General features: G+C 47.8%; 2 protein-coding genes across 5 annotated transcripts in view; one reads left to right on the top strand and one right to left on the bottom strand.

The window, feature by feature from the left end:
• Positions 1 to 3,690: 3,690 nt before the first annotated feature.
• On the bottom strand, positions 3,691 to 5,835 carry RPS16 (ribosomal protein S16). The gene is made up of 5 exons (XM_019751364.2): positions 5,676 to 5,835; positions 5,442 to 5,543; positions 4,176 to 4,272; positions 4,019 to 4,066; positions 3,691 to 3,888 (listed from the first exon to the last, which is right to left on the bottom strand). Exons 1-5 carry the CDS (start codon positions 5,721 to 5,723, stop codon positions 3,743 to 3,745), a joined length of 441 nt encoding a protein of 146 aa, XP_019606923.1. The 5' UTR covers positions 5,724 to 5,835; the 3' UTR covers positions 3,691 to 3,742.
• Positions 5,836 to 13,113: 7,278 nt separating this feature from the next.
• SUPT5H (SPT5 homolog, DSIF elongation factor subunit) overlaps positions 13,114 to 22,337 on the top strand; it is a 31,103-nt gene continuing 21,879 nt past the window's right edge. For 2 of the 4 annotated variants that reach the window (XM_019751460.3, XM_019751457.3), the window contains exons 1-4: positions 13,114 to 13,218; positions 13,501 to 13,578; positions 18,093 to 18,258; positions 22,235 to 22,300. In XM_019751460.3, the coding sequence (XP_019607019.1) occupies positions 13,504 to 13,578; positions 18,093 to 18,258; positions 22,235 to 22,300 (307 nt within the window). In that variant the 5' untranslated portion in view covers positions 13,114 to 13,218; positions 13,501 to 13,503. Of the gene's footprint in view, positions 13,219 to 13,238; positions 13,330 to 13,495; positions 13,579 to 18,092; positions 18,259 to 22,234; positions 22,301 to 22,337 lie in introns of those variants that run through there. The other 2 variants (XM_074314333.2, XM_019751459.3) reach the window with 2 other exon arrangements.

The following is a 22,337-nucleotide window of genomic DNA, read 5'->3' as shown; positions in this document are numbered from 1 at the left end:
GAAGTTTGAGATTCTGGGAAAAGCCTGTCCCCCATCTGTCTGATTTCTCTTGGCAGCCACTCCACCCATATGAATATTCCAATTCTTGTGCCCACCCACACATACCAGATCCCTTTACCCCCTTTCTCCAGTTTGAGACCTCTACAGTGCCTCAGTGAGCCCCCCCCCCACCAAGAAGAAAATTCAGGTTGTAGAAACAAAGGCTTTTAGGATCCTTCTGCCCCCTCCTAGCCATGGCATGCCCAGGGAGAACTGAACACAACCTCTTGTGCTTTAGCACATTATCTCGTTTAACCTTCCCTGGAATTCTCAGGCATACCAGTGTCATGGCCGAGTTCAAGTCCCGAATTTTCTAGTTACTTGGTATGTAACATCCCTCTTAACCTGGGCCCTCTCGTGTACACGAGGACTACAGTACCTGCCTTGTAAGATCATTGTAAAGATTCAGTGAGCATATCCTCACTTCCCAAAGCTGTTGGAGCCTCTTACTTGCTGGGACAATTCAAGTCCCAGATCCTCCAGGATCTAGTCCCAATCTATGGAATTAGAACCGCAAGGGCAGGAGCCCAGGAATCTGACGTTTTAGCAATTGGCTAACAATAACAAAAAAGGCTGAGATTTGTTGAGTACTAACTGCATACCATAGGCATTTAGTCACTTTATGTGAACTTTGAATCCTCACAACAGCCCTAAAAGGCAAGTGACGATGGTTTTTAATCCCTACTTTAGTGATGAAGAAACCAAGGCCCAGCGAGAATAAGGGACTTGCCCAGCCAGTCACGGGGAGGGGCAGAGCTGGAACTCACATCCCTGCGGCCCAGCCCAGTGCCAGGCAGCACAACGGAGAGAACACATCCCTGCCCGCTTGAGGCTTACAGCCTGGTGTTCGAGGAACTTAGGTCACTATTAATAAGGTAGGCAGAACAAGGCCTGGCTCTTTAAATGTTAGCTGCTGGCTTCCATTCAGAGTGATTCCATGCCCTACACCAGGACCCGGGCCTGCTCCACTGCGCCTCTGCAAGGTCAGGACAGGCTGGCCCTCCCCTCCTCCACCCCCAGCTGCACATTCCCAGCCACCCCCAGCTGTACATTCCCAACTGTAGGAAAGTTCCCAGCCTGGCTTGGGCTCCAGCAGCGCCGGAATTCCCGGTATTTGAGGAGGCGGCAGGGAGGGAGGAAGGGACCGTCTACTCCAAGGCCTGGGCCTGGAGCGGGGTAAGGAGAGGCTAGCCCCCTCAGCTTTTCTAGATGCGTTCCAGCTGTGCCTGTGGGAGGGAATCAAGAGCCTCAGTAAGGGGGTCTCTGGACCCTGTGGGCAAACCATGAGCACCAGGCTTGCCTCAGATTCGTCTCTGCCCCTGAATTCCATTTCTCCTGCCTGCCCAACTCCTACCTCTGCTTCGTGGCCCAGCTCCGTGGCCTCTTCAGAAATACCTTTCTTGCAGGTTTATTATAGTCCAATCTGTAAGGTGTATTGTAAAGGTCTTGCAGGTTTATTGTAAGCCGTCTTTAGAACTATGATGCATAAATCAGGTTCAAAAAGGGAAAGGTGGTTGGTTGCTGCCCTCCTTGGGACGTTTTAGGTTAATGCCAGCCAAACCAGTTAACCCGTTAACTCCAGCTCCCATGCAAAACTTGGTGAGCTGCATTTCACTTGGCCCCTAGGCTTTTTCTCATCTGCTAATGTGAACTCGCCTATCACCAACCTGGCAGGGATATTGTGAAGATATGTCCAACAATGCTTAGCCTGGCACCTCGCTGGTGCTGTCAACCTCACTCCATCTGTAAGAACTTCAGTCATGCACTGCATATACAATCGTGGTCCCATGAGATTATAATGAGGCTGAAAAATTCCTGTTGCCAATGACAGCCCTTACAATGTAGCACAGCACATTACTCAAATACTTACCATTGAGTAGCAATCACCTACACTATTCAGTACAGTAACAGTACTGTACAGGTTTGTAGCGTAGGAGCTGTAGGGCAACAGAATTTGTCACCCCAAAATGTCTATTTGGCATAAGGATTATTTTAGGCTGGTTAAATTTAAGGACATGGGAGCAGCTCTGAAAACCATTAAGTTACCCTTGGTAAAAGACATGTATATTTATTTGTAAGGGGCCTGGGTCTCCCTCGCTGTGGGGGTCATTATCTCTAGAAATTTTCATCAATGCACAAGAACTTATATATGCCTAACAACCTTACCCTTGGTTATTGTACTTTTCCTGGTAATTTCCCATAACTGACTCCCCCCACTTCTAGTTATCTTGTCTTTAGCTAAAGAGGGTATTTAAGGTGGAGACTTCAGCCATTTTGGTGAGTTACTAAGCTTTCCTGGGTCTCTTCCATGTATACAGGAAGTATACATTATAAAACTTTTTTCTCCTGTCATTCTTTTATTACAGGGGTCTCAGCGAAGAACCCAGAAGGGTAGATGGAAAATTATTTTTCCTCCCCATAAGGCAATAGCCTAGGTGTGTAGTAGGCTATACCATGTGGGTTTGTGTAAATGCACCATGATGTTTGTACAACAAAACAGCCTAATGACACATTTCTCAGAATGTATTCCCATCATTAAGTGGTGCGTGACTTTGAATCCATATTTGTATGCATTCCCTATGTATTGGTGCTGTCCCATAGAATTTTCTGAGGAAACTGTTCTCACCTGTCAGGCCAGCTTGGTAGACACATGTTACTTGTGTTGGGTAGGGCAGAGATACAAACAGGGCAATTGGACAGCAAATCTGAAGTTCCTTCTATTATAAAGAAAACTTGTATAACTCTCTCCCTCAAGCAACATTCAAGTGGTATGATATGGCAGCCAGTGTATGCAGGGGCAATAGGGTGGGACCCCATCTGACAGGTGGCTGAGATACACAGGTTGGCTGCAAAGCCTGGTATGGAAGCCAAGATGCCCTTCCCAAGGCAATGAAGCTCACCAGCTTCCTATAAAAAAAAGGGAAAAAAACCTAAAGGTAACTTAATCCACAAGCCAACACTTTGCTTCCCTACAGTTGGCCCTCTGTATCTGTAGGTTCTGCACTGGCCAATGCAGAATTCCACACTGGATATGGAGGGCCAATTAAGGGACTCGAACATCCTTGGATTTTGGTATCTGTAGGGGGTCCTGGAACCAATCCCTTGCGGATTCCAACATTATTCTAGCGCCATCCCACAAAACTGTCTTTGACAATGGCAATGTTCTATTACATGTAGCCCAACGGTACAGCTGAGAACCCACTATATGTTGACTTTTATTACATGGCAGGCACAACAGAAGAGTTCAAGTCCTCAGAGCTGTGTTCCAAGCCCCATAAGGGTGGTCACCACATTGAGCACAACTGGGATCTGCTTTAAGGAGGCCATAGGGGGCCTTTCCCCAGCAGGTAGTGTTGACATCCAGAAGGAAGAAGCCAGTCAAGGGGAACCCCTCCCACCCACACCCACAACCGGGTCGGGTTTATAACCAATGGCCCAGAGTCATCCCCGTTGGCTGTGCCCACGATGGATTTTACTGGAGCTGCAGGGAGACAGAGACCAGGTTGCTCCCACCTGCCACCCCACCCATCCACACAAACTCCAGAGAGATGGCTTCAGGAAAGGCATAAAATCCAAACTGTCAGTGGGCTCGGGGCATTTCCTGCATTCCTTTTAGTCAAAGACCCACCACAAAAGACAGCACAATCTTCGGAACTTTAAATCCCACGACCCCTGTTTATTACAAAGGTAGACCCTGATGGGCTTATCGGTAGGATTTCTGGTAGCGAGCACGGGCACCAGGACCTCCAAACTTTTTAGATTCACAGCGACGGGGATCAGCTACCAGCAGGGTCCGGTCATACTGGATGAGGATGTCTTTGATCTCCTTCTTAGAAGCCTCATCCACGTCTGAGGATGACAAATAGGGTAGAAATTTAGATAATCACAGAAGCATCCTTACACTCTCTGGATCTAAATACCAGAGCTGGCCCTCACCTGGCCCCCATCTACCCAATGGGAAGGACCCATTCTCACTCACATTTCTGGTAGTAGGCCACCAGGGCTTTGGAGATGGACTGGCGGATTGCTGTGAGGAAGACACACAGAAAGAGTACATCAGCTTTGTGAAGGTCTAAGAGTGGGGGGGCCTTGGTCTCAGAGCCACCTCCCACCTGTATCCAATTCCTGGGACTCACCATAAATCTGGGCCACATGACCACCACCCTTCACACGAACTCGTATGTCCACACCAGCAAATCGCTCCTTGCCCAGAAGCAGAACAGGTTCCAGTAGCTAGAGGAATGGGATACAACAGGATTTTACACAGCAACCTGGGCAGCTGAGCACCCTTCTCTCTCTCCACATAGCTTAGCCACCACTGGCCTCTTCTACTATAGGCTGTCACTGCCAAGGCCCTCAACACAGTCAGAAGCCTTCTCTGGGCTCCCCAATCCCATCTGTGACTACTCTGAAGCAGTGTCCAGTATTGGGCCCAATCCATCTTCCCCACTGGACTGGGAGCTCTGAGGGTAGGGGTCTGGGGCCACTGCTGTGTCCCCAGCTCTCAACACAGGCTCCACATACAAAGCCTTCAGAGTGATGGCTTCTGGAAAAGCTTAAAATAAACTGACAATCACTAAGTAAGCCATAATACTCAGTATCTGGTATACCAAGAATCTCAGACCCTCTTATTAAATTCGAAGTAACCCTGCAACATAGACGTTATTCTTCACATTTAAAAGTAACAGACTTTAGGGGAGAATCTAATTTATCCTCACAAAAGCCATTAAAGGTATTAATCACCCCATTTTACAGATGATGATCCCAAAGCAGAGAAGTGAGGTGACTTGCCTCAAGTAACATAGACTAGAAGAGGTAGAAATCAGACTCCCATTTCTTTCCATTGTGAGCCAAAGAAACTTAGTCCCACACACGGATGAGAAGAACCCCTTTCACAGCCAAGCACAACTAATCCAAATTCCATTCCTGTTTTTTTAATACTTATTGAGTACCTACAATTTCCAGACCCTACGTTAGGCACAATGTTTTACAAGACAAAACATTGATTCCTCTCCCAGGGACCTATTAGGTGCAGGAGTGGAAACTGACAGTAAGTTGTAAACATGACACATATCCCCCAATAACTGCAAAAAAATCATGCCGCAAAAACTCTGGTAATGCTCTGGCCATCTAGTCCCCAATCGAGCGAGCTTCCAAATATCCCAGTTTTCAACGCATCCTCTTAACCTTCGACATGCACGTTCTTTCGTTCAAGCTTTTATCACATCTTCTGAACCCCCAAACCCATCTTATCTGACCCCAACTCAGCTTTCTAAACATCCCACTGCTGATACCAGATCCTTTAGTTTCTAAACTCAACAAATTCCAGAAATCTGCTTATTTCAATATCTCTGTCCCAGAGCCCTCCACGCAACCCAAACGCCCAGCTTCAGTCCCCCTACCTTGTATTGCAGCGTGCGCGGCTCGATCATCTCCAGAGGCCGCCCGTTAACCTTGATGAGGCCGTTGCCCCGTTTGCAGTGCGCCACGGCTGTGGCCGTCTTCTGCGGAAAGCGAGGGGGAAAAGCAGAAACACGTGAGCTCAGGGCCCGGCTCCTATGTCGAACCTACACCCCTGCCCATCGGCTTCTCCTAGGCCCGGGCCTCCCTTGGCCCCTCCTCGGGCGCCGGCTCACCTTTCGTCCGAAGACCTGCACGGACTGTAGAGGACCCTTGGACGGCATGGCTGCGGGTGTAGACAAGAGAACCTAACCGCGCGGCGCCGACACCGGAAAAGGAAAACGCAGGGCCACCCCAGCTGCTTTTCAGGGTCTGCGCAGGCGCCTTGGGCGCTGCGTCGCGACAGAAGGGAGCTTTACGGCTCACTTTGCAGCCAGGGGGCGGGACTTCGGGCTGGCGGAGGAAGGTGGGTCCCAGGAGCGAAGGGGTGGGGCCTTCATTAGTCACCGCCGGTTTTCCTTTGCGTTCCGCCTGTTGGATGTTGTTGCTTCGCCCCTTCCTCTCCATCCCGCTAAAATCGATTCTCACCCGCCTCTAAAGAGGCTCTTCTTGACCTTTCACCAGCGGCAGTCTTTCTCTCCTCTAGATTCCCTCCTCCTTCCTCCCTCCTCCCCAAAGCCTCCTCCATCAGAGTCTGCCCTCTGGAACCAACAGCAAGAAGTCAGGCAGGATTTCGACTCAGGAATCGTTGTCTTCCTACCCCCTAGAACCCACCTCCTCCAACAGTCCTTTCCCAGAATCCTTTTCCTTTTAAAACCCCCTCCCCCAGAATCTACCTTTTTTTTTTAGAATTTTCCTCCTTTTCCTAGAATCTTTTTTTCAGAAGTCCACCCCCAAACTCCCCTTGGGATCCCTCACCTCAGATTCCCTCTTTCCCTGAATGTCCTTCCACTCGAGGGTCCTCTTCACCCAGTCGTCTCCCCCGGAATCTTCCTCTCCTCAGGACCCGCTACCCCTAGCATCCCCCTCCTTCCGAATCTCCTTTCACAAAATATTCCTCCCTTTCGGAGCCCCCTCCCTCAAAATCTACCGCTCCCAAGAATTTTTGTTACCTTCAGAGCCCCCTTTCCCTAGCAAATGCCTCCCCTGAATTTGTCTCTGCTAGAATCCTCCACTCCTTAGAGACCCTCCCTCCAGAATCCCCCTCTTTAGGGTCTCTACCCTAGAATCCCTCTGTACAGCGTCCCCAAATCATCTCTTCAGTCTCTCTTTCAAATCACTTCCTCTCCAGGCCCCTCCCCACAGAATTCTCCATCCCCAGCGCCCACCCCCATCCCACCTGAGCAGCTTCAGGTTTGGGTTGCCCCCTTACTCCCGCCCCACTCAGGATGCTCCCTTCCCAGCCAAGAGGCTCTTCTCTCAGGGCTGCAGGTAGCCCACAGTTGCCTCAGTTTCTCCGGCAGCACTGAGTCTGTAGGTCCCAGGTTCAAAAAGGGTGTGGTGGCTCACCTTGTGCCTGGAGGGCAGAGATAGGGCTGAGGTTGGTAGGTGGATCTGGGGCCAGAGGGAGGATCCTCCAAAAGGATGAGAGAGGGAGAGGGGAAGGGGGCAGGAGAAGGGAGCACCCAGAACCTGATCTAGAGGGACACAGGGACCGATACACAGCACAAGAGAGAGACAGGCACACATGGAGGAGAAAGACAAAGAAGGGACCAATGGAGACGAAGAGAAGTAAGGAGAGACACCAGGTCAGTCAGAGATGGGCCCAGAAAACAGTCACAAGTGACAGAAATTCAGAGGCAGAGAGGCCAACCCTCAGATAATGAGACAGACAGGTACAAGCAGGCATGGAGATCCCAAGATATGTGAGACACTAATAGTAGAAAGCAGAGCAAAGACCTCCAATTATACACCTGAAGGCCCAGATAAGGTTAGCAGTGTTTTCCAATGAGAAGACAGGCCACAGAATACACACACTCTCACAACATACTCTGTATTGCTTTATGGGCCTGTTTTTTTTTGTTTTTTGTTTTTTTTTTTTTGTGGGGGGGTGTCGGGGAGGCTTTCAAACTCTCCAGTGTCTTCGGACTGATCCTCACACTCTTGCTAAGTCTCCTATCTCCCTTGGGGGGTTATGTCAGGGAGCCCTCTGACCTAGGCCCTCCCTACTCTAGGATCACCTTCTTCCCTGCCTTTTGAAGAACATACCCTGAGTATCTAGATTGAGTGGAGCTGGACAGGGAGGGGGCAGGGGCAGTTCCTTCACCCACTCCAGTCTTCAAAACTGTTCCCTCTCTCTGTACCTCTGGCTTCCAGGACCCTGGGCCAGGGCAAGCCTCAGAGTGGGCAGGGTGCCCACGTGGCCTCTCTGGACCATCCTCCTGCTGTCAAGGCCCTCCCCTCGGGCCTAGGGCCACCCCTCTGCCAGGAAGCCTTTCTACTTCCTGGTTGCCATCATTAAGATGCAGCTGAGGAGTGGAGAGGGGAGAGCCAGCAGGGGGGTAGGGAGGGGTTAGGGTGGGGGGCATATTTGAGGAAGGTCAGGCTCTCCTCCTCCAAGATCTGATTCTCCTCCTTAACCCCAAATTGTAGGGAAACAAAAATGATGGCACTCTCTACATCCCAGATGATCTCTCAGTGAGTATTTCATTAGCTCACTAGCCAAGGTGGAAATTTAGGGAGAATCTACTAGGCTTGGAATTCATGAATGAATATTAGGGGCAGGAGGCTGTGGGGCCAGTGTTCTGGCCAGTCCCTGACCCAGCCTCCAGCCCTGATGAATATATTTTGTTCACTGCTGTCTCCAACACCTAGAACAGTGGTTAGCACATAATAACAACAAAGGAGGATGGTGATGATTATAGCTACACTTAAATAGTGCTTATCCTGTGCCAGGGACTGGTCTAAATGCTTTAAGTATATTATTAGCTTATTACTCTGCACACTGGCCCTATGAAGTAGACAGGGCCACGGCGTATAAATGCAAAGGTTGTGTACTGCACAAGGATCCCCCATCTGCAAGTACAGGGTTCACATCCTGGACATATTCGTCAATTTCCAGCAGATGGCAGTAAAGTATCTTTTTCTAACAAAATAGCACTTCCGTGTTTTCCCAGTCTCACTTTAATGTAAGACCTGGTCATATAATATAATACAATACAATATGATTTTATATTAAAATAAGAGCAGGTCTTATATTCCTTTTTGCTCCAAAAGACGCATTAGAACTGATTGTCTGGCTAGGTCTTATTTTCGGGGAAAGACGGGGTAGAAATGTCTTAAGGAAGGAGTGTCTTTTTCTAACTTACACAGGTACGGTATGGGCTAGTGTCAGCCCTCAAGATAGGCATTATTCAGAGCTCTGTTTTACAGATGAGGAAACTGACACCCAAAGAGATGAAGGGGTTTGTCCCAGCCCACAAGTCAGCAACCTTAGGGTTGGGGATTTGGGATCAGGCCCTTGCCCAGAGACATCAGGTCGCTCTATCCCTATGGCTGTGTCCTGCTGAGATTCTAGGCTGCTTCCGGCTGGAGCTATCTGATTGGGTTCGAGGAGGGCCCATCTGTGGGGACTGCTGTATTCCGGCTACAGCGCTTGCTGGATACCCTGGGATCCCAGCTGTGGGTCACAGCCCTGGGCCGTTGTCCACCCTGTGAAGAACATCCCCACAGACCTGTCTCTCCCTTCCTGGCCAAACTCTTGGAGTTATTACAGGAGGCTTGTGCTTGGCACCTGCCCTCAGCATGAGCCTCAGAGGACGCTGACTCCCTGATACTCCTGGAGAGGCTGGGTGGAGAGAAAGAGAGAGGAGACTTGGTCTCTAGTCCCAAACCCTAAGCCTTCTCCTAGGCCAGAGGACACCCCTGGGGAAGAGAAGCCAGGGGGAAGAAGAGAGGGAGGAAAATAAGGTGAGATCTGAAGCCTGAAGTCTCTGACCTACTGGGGCAGGGGGTTGGACAAATTGCCTCCACCTGCCCCTGATACCCCGCTCTTTCAGATACTCCTTTCTCTCTCCTCTTCTAGGAAAGGGACAGACCATTGCATAAGTGTCTTTTAACCTCATACCTTCCCCTTGAGGACAGGGAGGTTCACATCCCTGGCTGCAAATAATTACCACCTGGAGAACTTGCAAGTAATACTGATGGCCAGGTTCCAACTCAGAGAATTTGGTAATTGCTCTCTGGTAGATCCTGAGTATCTGTATTTTTAAAATCAACTGTATTGAGGTACAATTTTAAGCATGCATTTCAATGTGTTCTGAATTTATAACAGGCCCCACATTTCCATCACCCCAAAGCATCCCCTCACATCCTTTGCAGTCAATCTCTACCTCCCGTCCTAGACACCCACTGATCTGCTTTCTGTCCATATAGGTTAGTTTTGCTTCCTCTAGAGTTTCATATGAATGGAATCATATGGCACATATCCTAGTGTCTGGCTTCTTTCACTCAGCGTAACATTTTGAAACTCATTATGTGTGCATCAGTAGCTTGTTGCTATTCCATTGCATGGATATGCCGCAACCTGTTTATCCATTCTCGATGGTGGACATTGATTGTTTCCTGTCTGGGGCTATTATGCCTCTCTCTCTTATCATCTTAAGTATTCTAATGTACTGCCAGGGTTGAGAGTTGAGAACCACTGGTACACCAAGAAAGAACTTTCCATGATGAGAAAATGACTGTTCCCTCTTTTTCCTGGAGTAAATATCTTTCTGCAGAAGTGTCAATAGGCAGTTTGTATGTGGAATCCTATTTTAAAGAGCTGCTGTGTAAAGGAAGCAAGCTTGTAGAAGGAGAAATATTTCTATAGGGTGTCCTTCCCTTCCCCAATCTGTCTTGAGTTCAGTTTGAGGGATTGTTGGATGGGGGAGTGTGTGCTTATGCAGAAATGCACCTGTGTATATTCACTCTGGTAGCTGCCTTTTGAACCTGCTGTGAGCCCAACCACCCCACATTTCCCTGCAATTAACTAGGTGTATATTAAATTTCTGTAAATTGAATTCAGGTGTCTCAATGCTTATGCGAGAAACTTTAGCAATGTGTTCTAAAAGCTTCTAATGTTTTTTTCCTGCATCAGGTTAATTTTTCATATCTCTCCCTCCTGCCTGGTTCTGTTTGCCATCTCTCTGACAAATAATTATTGTACTAATACATAAGTTCACATTTAAATAAACTTAGGGACACTGCAAAGGAAAACAAAGGCTTTGGAGTCACCCGGGGTTGGGGAGAGATCATAGGTCTGCCACTTTCCACTTAGTTTATTTTTCTGACTTCAGGTTCCTTGTCTGCAAAATGGAGGTACCTATCTCCTAGGAATGTTTTAGAGAGTCTATGAGATAAAGTATGACTTATTTGCTAATTTGCTATTATTATTATTTGCTAATTCCCCTGCCTCCTCACGGCGTGGCACACCGTATTAGTGATCTGACCTAAATTCAAGTACTTATTCCTGGCTGGAAAAGGCCAGGTCCAATGAGGAATACCATATTTTGCTGTGTATAATGTGCACCCACATTTTTGGCCCAAACTTTTAGGGGGAAAAAAATCTTTTAATTTTTTAAAAATGTTTTTTGAAAGATTTTATTGGGGAAGGGGAACAGGGCTTTATTGGGGTACAGTGTGTATTTCCAGGACATTTTTCCAAATCAAGTTGTTGTTCTTTCAATCTTAGTTGTGGAGGGTGCTGTTCAGCTTCAAGTTGTCGTCCTTTCAGTCTTAGATGTGGAGGACGCAACTCAGCTCCAGGTCCAGTTGTTGTTGTTAGTTGCAGGGGCACAGCCCATAATACCTTGCGGGAGTCGAACCGGCAGCCTTGTGGTTGAGAGCCCACTGGCCCACGTGGGAATCGAACCAGCAGCCTTCGGACTTAGGAGCATGGAGCTCCAAAAGCCTGAGCCACGAGGCTGGCCCCTTTCAATTTTTTAATTCAAATTTTTATTTGTTTATATTTAGGTACTTTTTTGTATTATAAAGGAATTTTAGCATTTTTTAACATATGGTACAAGAAATTTTATGTAACAAATAATTACAAAAGACAAGAACAGATACAAGGTACAAGAATTTTATTAATATGTACTGGTAACAAATTTATGATATTTACACATCATAGGAGGCCAAAAACTCTTCATCACTGTCAATATCAGAAGTATTGTCTTCCTCAATTTCTACATTACCGGTGTTTTCTGAAGAGTTAGTCACTTTCCTCATCCAGTAAATTTCATCATCCTCAGTTTCATTCTTGATACCGTTCCACGATCTTAGGATCCAATCACAAACCTGGGAGATGGATGCTTTCTTGATTCTGCCTGCAGGTGTTAAATCATTACCAGCTGACTGCATCCACGACATCCACTCTTTCTTCATGAGGGCCATTAAGGGATTGTTTACTGACACATCAAGAGATTGCAGTTGGCCGGAGCCTAACGGGTATCACAGCGAGTTGGGTTTTCAAGTCCGCTGTGATTGCTTTTGCACTTCGTGTAACATAGGCTTTGAAGTGATCAAAAACAAGCAAAGCTGGGTTTTTAAGTAATCCTCCAGGCCTTTGTGACTAGACTTTGTTAAACCAGATTTTTGTGCCTTCTTCATTTAGCCATCCTTTTTCATGTACGTGGACAATAATTCTACTTGGAATCTTTTCTTTTGGAAACGTTTTTCTTTTAAAGATGATCATAGGTGGTAGCTTTGTCCCATCTGTACAACAGGCTAGAACAACAGTGAAATGTGTTTTCTCATGTCCACTAGTTTTACTAGTGGTCTTTACTCCTTTGACATCTGCAGTTCTGTTAGATGGCATATCAAATGTGAGTGGGACCTCATCCATATTGGCGCTTTGGGACAGCTCAAAGTTGTAAGTCTTTTGAAGATTGATAACATAAAAAATGAAATTCCAAAACTTGCTTCTCATTGGCTGCTGGAAGTTTTTGGGGCAAGTTTCACTCATGTCCTCATGCTTAAACCTTCTCTCTTGATAAAGTTAAAGCACCATTTAGGTGTCCCTGAGAAATCATCAATATTTTTTTTCTCGTGCAATCTCTTTACCCTCTTGTATCATCTTGGTTGACACAGAGATTCCAGTCTGATGCTCCTCCAGAATCCAGGTCTTTACCTCTTGCTCCAAACCGGCCACTTTGGAGGTTTCCCTTGCATTGCCTTCTTCTATCTCGGCATCTGAAGAAGCTTTTCTTCCTGTTGCCTCCACAATCCGATGACACTGTCTATGGGAGGAGGTCCAAAGTGTCTCTTGGCAGCTCTGTTGCCATGCTCTTTAGCGTGTGTGTGTGTGTGTGTGTGTGTGTGTGTGTGTTTTAAAGAGGTCGCAGCTCACAGGGGCCCATGTGGGGTTCTAATTGGCAACCTTGGTGTTATGAGCACTGCACACCAACCAACGGAGCCAACCGGCCACCCCTACTGTTACACTTTTAACTCATAAGCATAAGTAAAATAAACACATTTATGTAGATACCGAATTAGTACTACCCATGTATAATGCGCATCCTTATCCCCCCCCCACATACACAAACAAATTTGGGCAAAAAAGTGCGTATTATACACAGCAATATAAGGTTACTTTCCCCCCTCTTTGACCTTCCCAAGATGTCAGCTCCAAGCGCTACCTAAAGATAGCTCTGCCACTCTCAAGACGGTATCCGGGAAGTGAGTAGGAGGAGCCCTAGAAATCTCGCGTTAGGCGAGGACATGTGGTAGGTTATCGCGAGAGGATACGTCATTCCCAGCCAGGCGTCGTGTGAACAGCAACCGGTGCCGAAGGTGGAGGTGAGGCCGGAGCGGTGAGGGCTGGGTTGGAAGCCGACGTAGCAGGCCCAGGGGTCGCCGGGAACCAGGGGGGTGTAGAGACCGGATTCAAGGACTCTGGAGGTGTAGCAGGTGGCTTTGGGGGCGGGTCTCCTTTCGGGTTCACGGTTGCCAGAACGAGGCTGCCGGAAGTGCGCTAAGGGGCTTTTCTTCTCCCCGGGAACCGGCGGGTATACTGAGGCTCGGGGTGGAGTTCGGGATTGGGGGATGCACTGAGGCCGCCGTCTTTTCCTGCAAGAGCAGAAGATGTCGGACAGCGAGGACAGCAACTTCTCTGAGGAGGAAGACAGCGAGCGCAGCAGTGACGGCGAGGAAGCCGAGGTCAGTGGCCGGGACACTGGGAGGCATGGCGCCTGGGGACAGGGCCAAAGCAGAAAGGCCCCTGTGCGAGCTCAGAGCGGATCAGAATGAGCTCTGGACTCTCGGAGCTTCCAGGTTGTCGGGAGAGATGGAGAAGTAGGGAAGCCCAGGTTAAGCAGAGGGGACAGGTGCTGGAGGCCAGGGCTGCCCCAGGTACAGGTAGGTAACAAGCGATGTGGTGAAAGGACCTGCCATGTAGTGAGCCCTCACTATTAGCTTTTATTTTTAGGTATGTTCAGTCATTCTAGAAAGATGTTTTTACTGCCTACTATGTGCTACGCACAAGTCTTTGCCCTTGAGCTACACCAGTAAACAAAGCAGATTTTAAAAATCTTTGCCTTGTGAATGTAAGTCAACATAATAGTAAGTAAGTCATTAGTGTGTTAGAAGCTACTCTGGAGGAAAGTAGAGAAGGGGAATAGGGAGACCTCATTGCACTTCAAATAGGGTAATCAGGGTGAGTCTGAGCGGGTGACATTTGAAAAAAGACTTGTTGGAGGTGAGGGAAGAAGAGTGTTCCAGTAAGGGGGAACAGGAAGTGCAAAGTTGGGAGCACGTCTGCGGTGTTCAAGAAGTAACATGGAGTCCACTTTTGCTGGATCAGAGAGAGTGCAGCAAAGAAGTAACAGAAAGAAGCCCAATCACACAGGATCTTGAAGACTGTGGTGAGGAATTTATCCTTAACTGAGTGAGACGGAACCATGAGAACGTTTGAGCAAAGGAGGGATCTGATCTAATGTTTTGAAAGGATCACTCCGGCTTTGGGTCTGTTGAATGTCGCCATTTCAGGAACTAAATATCAAACATTTCCTGGGACACATCTGATTTCAAATATTGTCACTCACTGTTATCCTCTTGTATTTATTTTTGATTTCCTCATTTGTTGAACAAATGTTTGAGCATCTACGTTGTGCTGCAGATACATCCCAGGTGTTGGAGAGAGTGGAACAAGGCAAATCTTTCCTTTCAGGGAGTTTAGTAGGCAGCAGTTACAAGGGAATAAGCAAAGAGATGACACGATGGTTACATGGGTTTCATTTAGCCTACAGAAATGGGAATTTATTTTGTAAGTTAGTTGCCAGCACTTGTAAGGGTGATTTCGTGTAAAAATCAACATTTCCTGCTTTTCTGGGGAAATGCGAGGAGCCAGCAACTGGGACTCAGGATTGTTCCATATAGTAGCTCTTTGCTCAAGAAGTGGCAGCCCTGTTTAGAATTGGGCGTTTTCTCCAGTTTCCAGGATACATAAATCGCCATCTATCATCATGCCTGTCTTGTGGCAGATTTAAGAAAAGGCAAGATTTCATATACCTGTGTTATGGAAAACACAAGGCAGACGGAGAGTGCCGTGGGATTCCCTTGAGCTTATTTATGTTGCCTGCTTGCCCTCTGGAGGCATTTGATTGTCAAGCCTTGTGCCTTTTGGGGAGTCTTCAGCTTCCAGTGAAGAGTTGGAGGAATTGGGATATCGTGGTGGGGAAGTGGGGCAAGTAGGAGGATGCCAGGAAGGGCCTTTGCTTCAAGAGTCCTTGGTCTCTGACTCATGGCTTCAGGACACTTTGCTTGTGGTTAAAGCCTGGTGGTAATGAGACCAGGATCCCTGCGTCCTTTTCCTGGCTGGGGTAGTCTGCTTTGCACTGTGCAAGTCTCACTCTTAACACCACACCAGGCTGGCTTGTCTGCTGTCACCAGGTGAGGCATGAGGGCGGTGTGAAGCCCACCCTCACTGCCAGAGATGGGACTGGATGGGTTTTTCAGACAGCCAGATGTTGGCATGGCCCTTGAAGAACTGGGTCCCATGGATAGGCAGTCAGGGGATGGTACACAGTGAGCCACTTTTCGGTTCACTCTTCTCAGCCCCAGTAACCTGCTCATTCACTAATCCGACATGTGTTCCTTCAGTTCCTGTCGTGTTGGGATCACAGCCTCCCTCGTGGAGACCTCTGTCCGGCGGGGAGAGTTTCATAAACAGAGGGACCGGTACTGAGGGGAATCCTGAGGACGGATGGTGTAAGAGCACGTGCACGTCCTGAGGTCACACAGACATAGTAGTGGGAGCTCTCTCCTCGGGGGTTGGGGAGCCGGGTGTGGAAAGAAGGCCATGCTGGGCCTGAGGGTGATGACAAGGTTTTTAGAAATCAGGATGTGATCCCATTGTAGTTTGAGTTGTTCATATGTGGATTTTGAGAGCTAGTCAGGATTCTGTATGAAGCAGATATTTCTTAAGTCATCTTGTGTTCCCGGCCATGGGCTGGGTGAGGCTGGCGACCCAGCAGTGCCTGAGATAGTAGCCTGGTCCCTGCTCTCAGGGATCTCACCGTGGTCACGCTGGTGGAGGAAGCCCGGAGGGAGGTGAATGCAGAGGATGTGCCTGCCTTTGCCTGGTGGGGAGAGGGCAGGCATGACTTCCTGAAAGAGGGGTATTTTCATTGAACTGTGAATGAGAGGCAGAGCAAAATAGCTCTTCATGCAGAGGAGCAGCATGGATGATGGACTGTGCTAAGAGTGTGTGGTTCAGTGTGGCTGGGACCTAGCATTTGAAGAGGGAGCCCAGAGAGGTGGGAGGAGAGGCAGTGGGCAGAGTGTGCTTCTCGTCCAGGCTGCTGGGGAGCTTGCTCCTTATCCGAGAGCTCAGGGGAGTTGTGGCTGTTTTAAATGGGGGACCAAATGATCAGATTCATGTTTTAGAACATGGCTTCCCAAGACTACCAGATGCTTTCCAGGTTGGGCGAGGGGAGGTGCTTTTAGGTGGAATAAGGATAAGACCTTCAGCCACATTGGATCATTTACTGAGAAAGTTATTTCCTTTTAAGTTCATTCCACATCCTGTCTTTTGACTGGGTCAGGGAAAGTTTCACTTTGGTGCTACTGTGTCTCAAACACCTTTCTGAAATGTGCTAGTCTCTCTGTGTATCAAGGAGAACAGGCTTAGAGCCTGCAGCCGGCAATGTTATCATGCTGGGACTTCACAACATTGTTTTGCTTGTATCTTTCTGGTCATTTTCTATTTATGACAAGCTAACCTTTAAAAAGTTTTTACTTCAGAAATATTTCAAAACAGGAAAGTTTCTTTTTAAATTAAATGAACTTGTGAGTGAATTTAAAGAAAATGTCAGATAAATGGGTTGTACTGATGGGGACATGGCAAGAAGTCATCAAGTTAATGAGGAAGAGATTGCAGTTGGGGGAACACTGTTTTGTAGGGATCGCTGCCTTTTTGTGACTGGTTTGGGAAGGGATTAGAGACCAGGAGACCAAAAAGGAGGCTGAGGCAAGGATCCAGGTTTTAGAGGGGAATATTTTCGCCCAGGCCAGGGGCTGTGAATGAGATAGGGAAGAAGGTATGGATTGGAGAGATAAGATTCAGAAAGCAGAAAAGTCACAAATTTGGTGCCTGATGGGAGCTAGAGGAGGCCAGCAGAGTTCTAGGGGAAGGCACGAAGGTCACTTTGGGACACGGTGGGTGTGAAGGGCTCAGGACATCGGGAGGCATCTAGGAGGCTTCTGGCACATGGGGATCTTTAGTTCTGGAAAAAAGGGGGACTGGTGACAGATGGGTGCATTGACTGCAGAGAGAGGAAGTGAGATTGTGGAAGGTAAAATGGTCAGGGAGAGAGCATAGAGGGAGAAGCATGGGGGGGGGCCCTTGGCTGAGCCCTGGTGATTGGAGCCAGTGTTTGAGGGGAGAGCAGAGTAAGAGGAGCCTGCGGAAAAGCAGCCAGAGAGGTTGGAGGAAAGCCAGGAGAGCACGGTGTGACAGACACCAAGGGAAGAACGTTTCCGTAGTGGGGGCGTGGTCAGTGGTATGAGATGTCTTGTAAGTAAGGCCCAAAGAACATCCACAGAATTAGCAACAAGAGGTCGTTAATGACCTTGATGAGCACTGTGGACTGGAAACAGACGTGGGAGTCGTTGTCACAGCGATGTCTTCCACAGCCGAGGAAGTGGGTGGGATGGCCCGGGGAGTTGTGGAGTGCAGAGACAAGGGCCGCACCTCATGGAGGTGCAAGCAAGGAAGTCTGGGGGAGGGGGAGGCCAGGTCAGCTCCCAGTATTGGTTGGGTGGTTGGTGGTGCTGTTGCTGAGATAGGATGGCTACCGTGTTTCCCCAAAAATAAGACCTATCCCGAAAATAAGCCCCAGTTAAGATCAGCCAGACGGATGCATTTAGTATGTTATGACAGTGTTCCAGAAGATGACATGACTGTTTGAATAAATGTAGATTGTTGTACATGAAAAAAATAAGACATCCCCTGAAAATAAGCCCTAATGGAGCAAAAATTAATATAAGACCCGGTCTTATTTTCGGGGGAACATGGTACCAGAGCGGCCTGGCTGGAAGGGAAGGGATGTACGCAGAGCAGAGGGGCCTGTGATTGGTCAGGCAGAGCTGAGGTCAGATTTGGGGATGGGGAGCGTGGTGTCCGGGTTTTGGGGTACACAATCCTGCTGTCCCAACCATAACTGACCCTGCAGGTAGAGGAGGAGCGGCGGAGTGCAGCAGGCAGTGAGAAGGAGGAGGAGCCCGAGGAAGAAGAGGAGGAGGAAGAAGAGGAGGAATATGATGAGGAAGAGGAGGAGGAAGATGATGACCGGCCCCCCAAGAAACCCCGCCACGGTGGCTTCATTCTGGATGAGGCTGGTATGTCACGGGGCTGTGGTGCTAAGCAGAGGCTGGACTTTCACCCTTAGTCCCGTTTCTTGAATGTACTTTTTCAAAAAACATTTGGGTAAATGTCAAACACGTACAATAATAGGATACCATGTAAAGCCCCCATGTACCATCACCCAGTGTCAACAGTTACCAGCTTAGTATCAGCTTGTTTTGCTTATTCCTCCTAACTCCTGCTCACTACTGGATGACATCGAAGCAAATCCCAAATACATAATTTTACCCCCAAAACTTCTGCATATATTCCTAAAGATAGATCCTTTTAAAACACAATCACAATACCATTATGACCCTTTAAAAAACTGACAGTGATTTGTACTTATAATGGAAAGCTCAGGTGACCTAGAAATAAACAACAGGCCATGGTAGTGGAGGCTGACAGATGTGGGTCCCTTCTGGCCTGGCTCTACTCTTTTCTCCTGTCTGACTGAGCCTCTTGCCCCCTCTCTACAAGGCGGACAAACAGTTCTTCCTATTTCAGCAGGGATAGTTTGAGGATTTGGGGGACCATACATTTAAAGCACATTAAATTGAAGGCAACGCAAAGTGTAATGCCAGCTTAGAGTAGGCCCTCAGAAAGCAGGGTGGTTATTTATGTTATGTAGGTCCACATTATATTTACTGTTCTATAAACTGTTTTTTTTTACTCAACGTTTGTGGAGATGGATATAACATAGATAGCGTAGGTTAAATGAGTTAATTCGTGTGAAGAGTTTTCTGAACAACTTTTGGCACCTAAGTGCTTCATAAACGTTATCTGCTATCATCAGCATTGAAACAGTTATTTTTTTCCAATGGCTGTGTAGTGTTCCATTCTGTAATGTATTTAACCAATCTCTTGTTGGACATTGAAGTTGTTTATATTTTTCAGTATTATAAGCAGCCCTGTTGTGAACATCTTCACATGTATTTACACACACATAAGCAAGTTATTATCTAGACCAGGGGTTCTTAACCTTTTTTGTGGCCCCTTTTGCAGTTTAGTGAAGTCTATGGACCCCTTCTCCGAGTCATGTTCTGAAATGCATAAAACAGAGGATTTTAAGAACGATTATATTGAAACAGTATCAAAACTAGAAGTACATTGTGAAGTATATGCTTCTTTTTTTTTTTCTTTTCTTAAGATATTTTATTGGGGAAGGGGAACAGGACTTTAAGGGAAACAGGACTTTATTGGGGAACAGTGTGGACTTCCAGGACTTTTTTTTTCCAAGTCAAGTTGTTGTCCTTTCAATCTTAGTTGTGGAGGGTGCTGTTCAGCTTCAAGTTGTTGTCCTTTCAGTCTTAGTTGTGGAGGGTGCAGCTCAGCTCCAGGTCCAGTTGTCGTTGTTAGTTGCAGGGGCACAGCCCACCATCCTTTGCGGGAGTCGAACCGGCAACCTTGTGGTTGAGAAGACATGCTCCAGCCAACTGAGCCATCCAGGAGCTCAGCGGCAGCTCAGCTCAAGGTGCCGTGTTCAATTTTAGTTGCAGGGGGCGGAGCCCACCATCCCTTGCGGGACTTGAGGAGTTGAACTGGCAACCTTGTGGTTGAGAGCCCACTGGCCCATGTGGGAATTGAACCGGCAGCCTTCGGAGTTAGGAGCATGGAGCTCTAACCGCCTGAGCCACCGGCCGGCCCCTGTGATTCTTTATTAACACATTTAAATAACAAGATTTAGTGGAGGGTCTGGTGAGACTAATTTTGAAGTAGCAGTAAGTGACTATGTTGAGATATCTGCAGCTGAGCTGTGCTATGAAAATAATCAGATTTCACTGCTAACACTGCTGTGGTTCTTGCCATTGTTCCTAATTGAAAGAAATGCTAAATCTCAATCAGAGATTAGTGGAAATGAAGGTATAGTTTTTCTCATCTAAGATGGATCCGACAGATTTCCTACATGGTAAATCCCTACAAGTCAAATTGCTGGGCAAAGAGGATGCATATATTTTTAAAGCTTTTTAAAATCTGCGGTCAAATGTTGGCCCCTGAAAGGTCACATTAGTTGATGCACCAACCAGCTCCCACCGTTCATGAGAGTGCTCGTTTTCTCCGCACCCATGTAAAGGGGAGTGACTAAAGGGGAACACCATCCTCCATTTTCTAGGGAACCCCTTGCTCCAGGGGCAAACAAGGGAGCAGAGGGGCAAGAAATGCTCTGGGTGTCCCTGGTTCTCGGAGAGCTTTGGCCCTTTCTCAAAGGCTGAGGGGGCAGGGAGGCCTTAGTAGAGAAAAGGTCTTAGGTAACACATGGGCCGCGATGGAAAGAATGGATAACGTCATCTGACTAAGATGTGGGACACTGTGTGTTGGTGGTGGGAGTGTTGAGTATTGCCTGCTGGAAGGCTGCATATGTGGCAGTGCCCATCAATGCTTAACATGCAGGGACCCTTTGATCCCTGCAATTCCTTTTTTAGGAATTCACCCTACAATTAAACTTGCATGTAAAGACATGAGAACAAAGACGCTTGCTGCAATCCTGTTTGCAGTTGCAAGTGTTTGGTGAGCTAAATGTCCATTGATGATAAGGGCCTAGTAAAGTGAATTTGGGGGTAGCTAATCAGGTAGCATATGAGGCATGTGCTGCTATGGAAGAGCTCCAAGCTAGTATTATTGCTTAGAAAACTAGGAAGGTACAGAACAGCGTGTTAAAAAATGGCATGGGGTGGGGTGGGTGGGAATAGTGGGGGGGGTTATATACAGTTCTTGTATATGCACAGATTATCTCTAGGCAAGAAATGTCAGTTGCCTCTGGGGAACATGATTGAGATACTGGGGGTCAGAAACGGGAGGGAAACTTGCTGTACACGGAACATCATGTGTACACATGTATACACATGTACCTCGTGCTGGTATTAATGTTGTTTAAGTTTTTAATACAATATTTGATACATACAGAAGAGTATATATAATATAGTGAACAGGTTAAGTGATGGACCCTGGAGCCAGGCTGCCTTTCAGGTACCAGCTAAGAATGTTTGGATAAGTTAGATACCTCTCTGGGCTTCAGAGCCCTTACTTTAAAATTGGAACAATGATGGTGCCTCCCTTAGGGTTGCCAAGAAGATACAATGAGGGATGTGTAGCAAGTGCTCAGAACAGCGCAGAGCACCTAATACGATCTCTGTAAGTGTTAGCCATTATAAATGTAAGAGAATAATGGTAAAACCAGCAAACCATGAATGCTGTCTTTTAAAAACTATATACCTGTCTTCTCTTGGTAATTGAAAGGGAACTTTTCTGCTTGCTTACTTAGATCTTATTTTATTTTAAAGATTTTATTGGGGAAGGGGAACAGGACTTTATTGGGGAACAGTGTGTATTTCCAGGATTTTTTCCAAGTCAAGTTGTTGCCCTTTCAGTCTTAGCTGTGGAGGGCGCAGCTCAGCTCCAGGTACAGTTGCCGTTTCTAGTTGCAGGGGGTGCAGCCCACCATCCCTTGCGGGAGTCGAACCGGCAACCCTGTGGTTGAGAGGACGCGCTCCAACCAACTGAGCCACCCGGGAGCTCAGCGGCAGCTCAGCTCAAGGTGCCGTGTTCAATTTTAGTTGCAGGGAGCACAGCCCACCATCCCTTGCGGGACTCGAGGAGTTGAACTGGCAACCTTGTGGTTGAGAGCCCACTGGCCCATGTGGGAATCGAACCGGCAGCCTTTGGAGTTAGGAGCATGGAGCTCCAACCGCCTGAGTCTCCTGGGTGGCCCTAGATCTTATTTTTTAAGATGGATCTGTGGCTAGGGTTGGGGGAAGGGATGACTTAGGTTCAGGTGGATCTACCTGGGAGACCTGACCCTGCTGCTTGGAGCAGCTCCGTGGCCCCAGGCGAGAACTTCACCTTTCTGATCCTCAGTGTCCTGTAAGGTGAGGGTTTGTTGTGTCCATCTCCTAGAGGCAGTTTCCTGGAACTGTTGTCAGGATGTCCCGTTTGTCCCTGCTGCCCCCTGACCACTTGGCTTGCCTGTTTCAGATGTCGACGATGAGTATGAAGACGAGGACCAGTGGGAGGACGGGGCAGAGGACATCCTAGAGAAAGGTGTGTGTGGGCCCCACCTCTGGAAAACCACTGGGAG

The sequence above is a fragment of the Rhinolophus sinicus genome, chromosome 8 (genome assembly GCF_057876585.1).
Source record: "Rhinolophus sinicus isolate RSI-liver-muscle chromosome 8, RSI-T2T, whole genome shotgun sequence".
NCBI classification, from domain to species: domain Eukaryota; kingdom Metazoa; phylum Chordata; class Mammalia; order Chiroptera; family Rhinolophidae; genus Rhinolophus; species Rhinolophus sinicus.
Note: the sequence above shows the minus strand (reverse complement) of the source record. Positions and strands in the feature narration are given on the sequence as shown.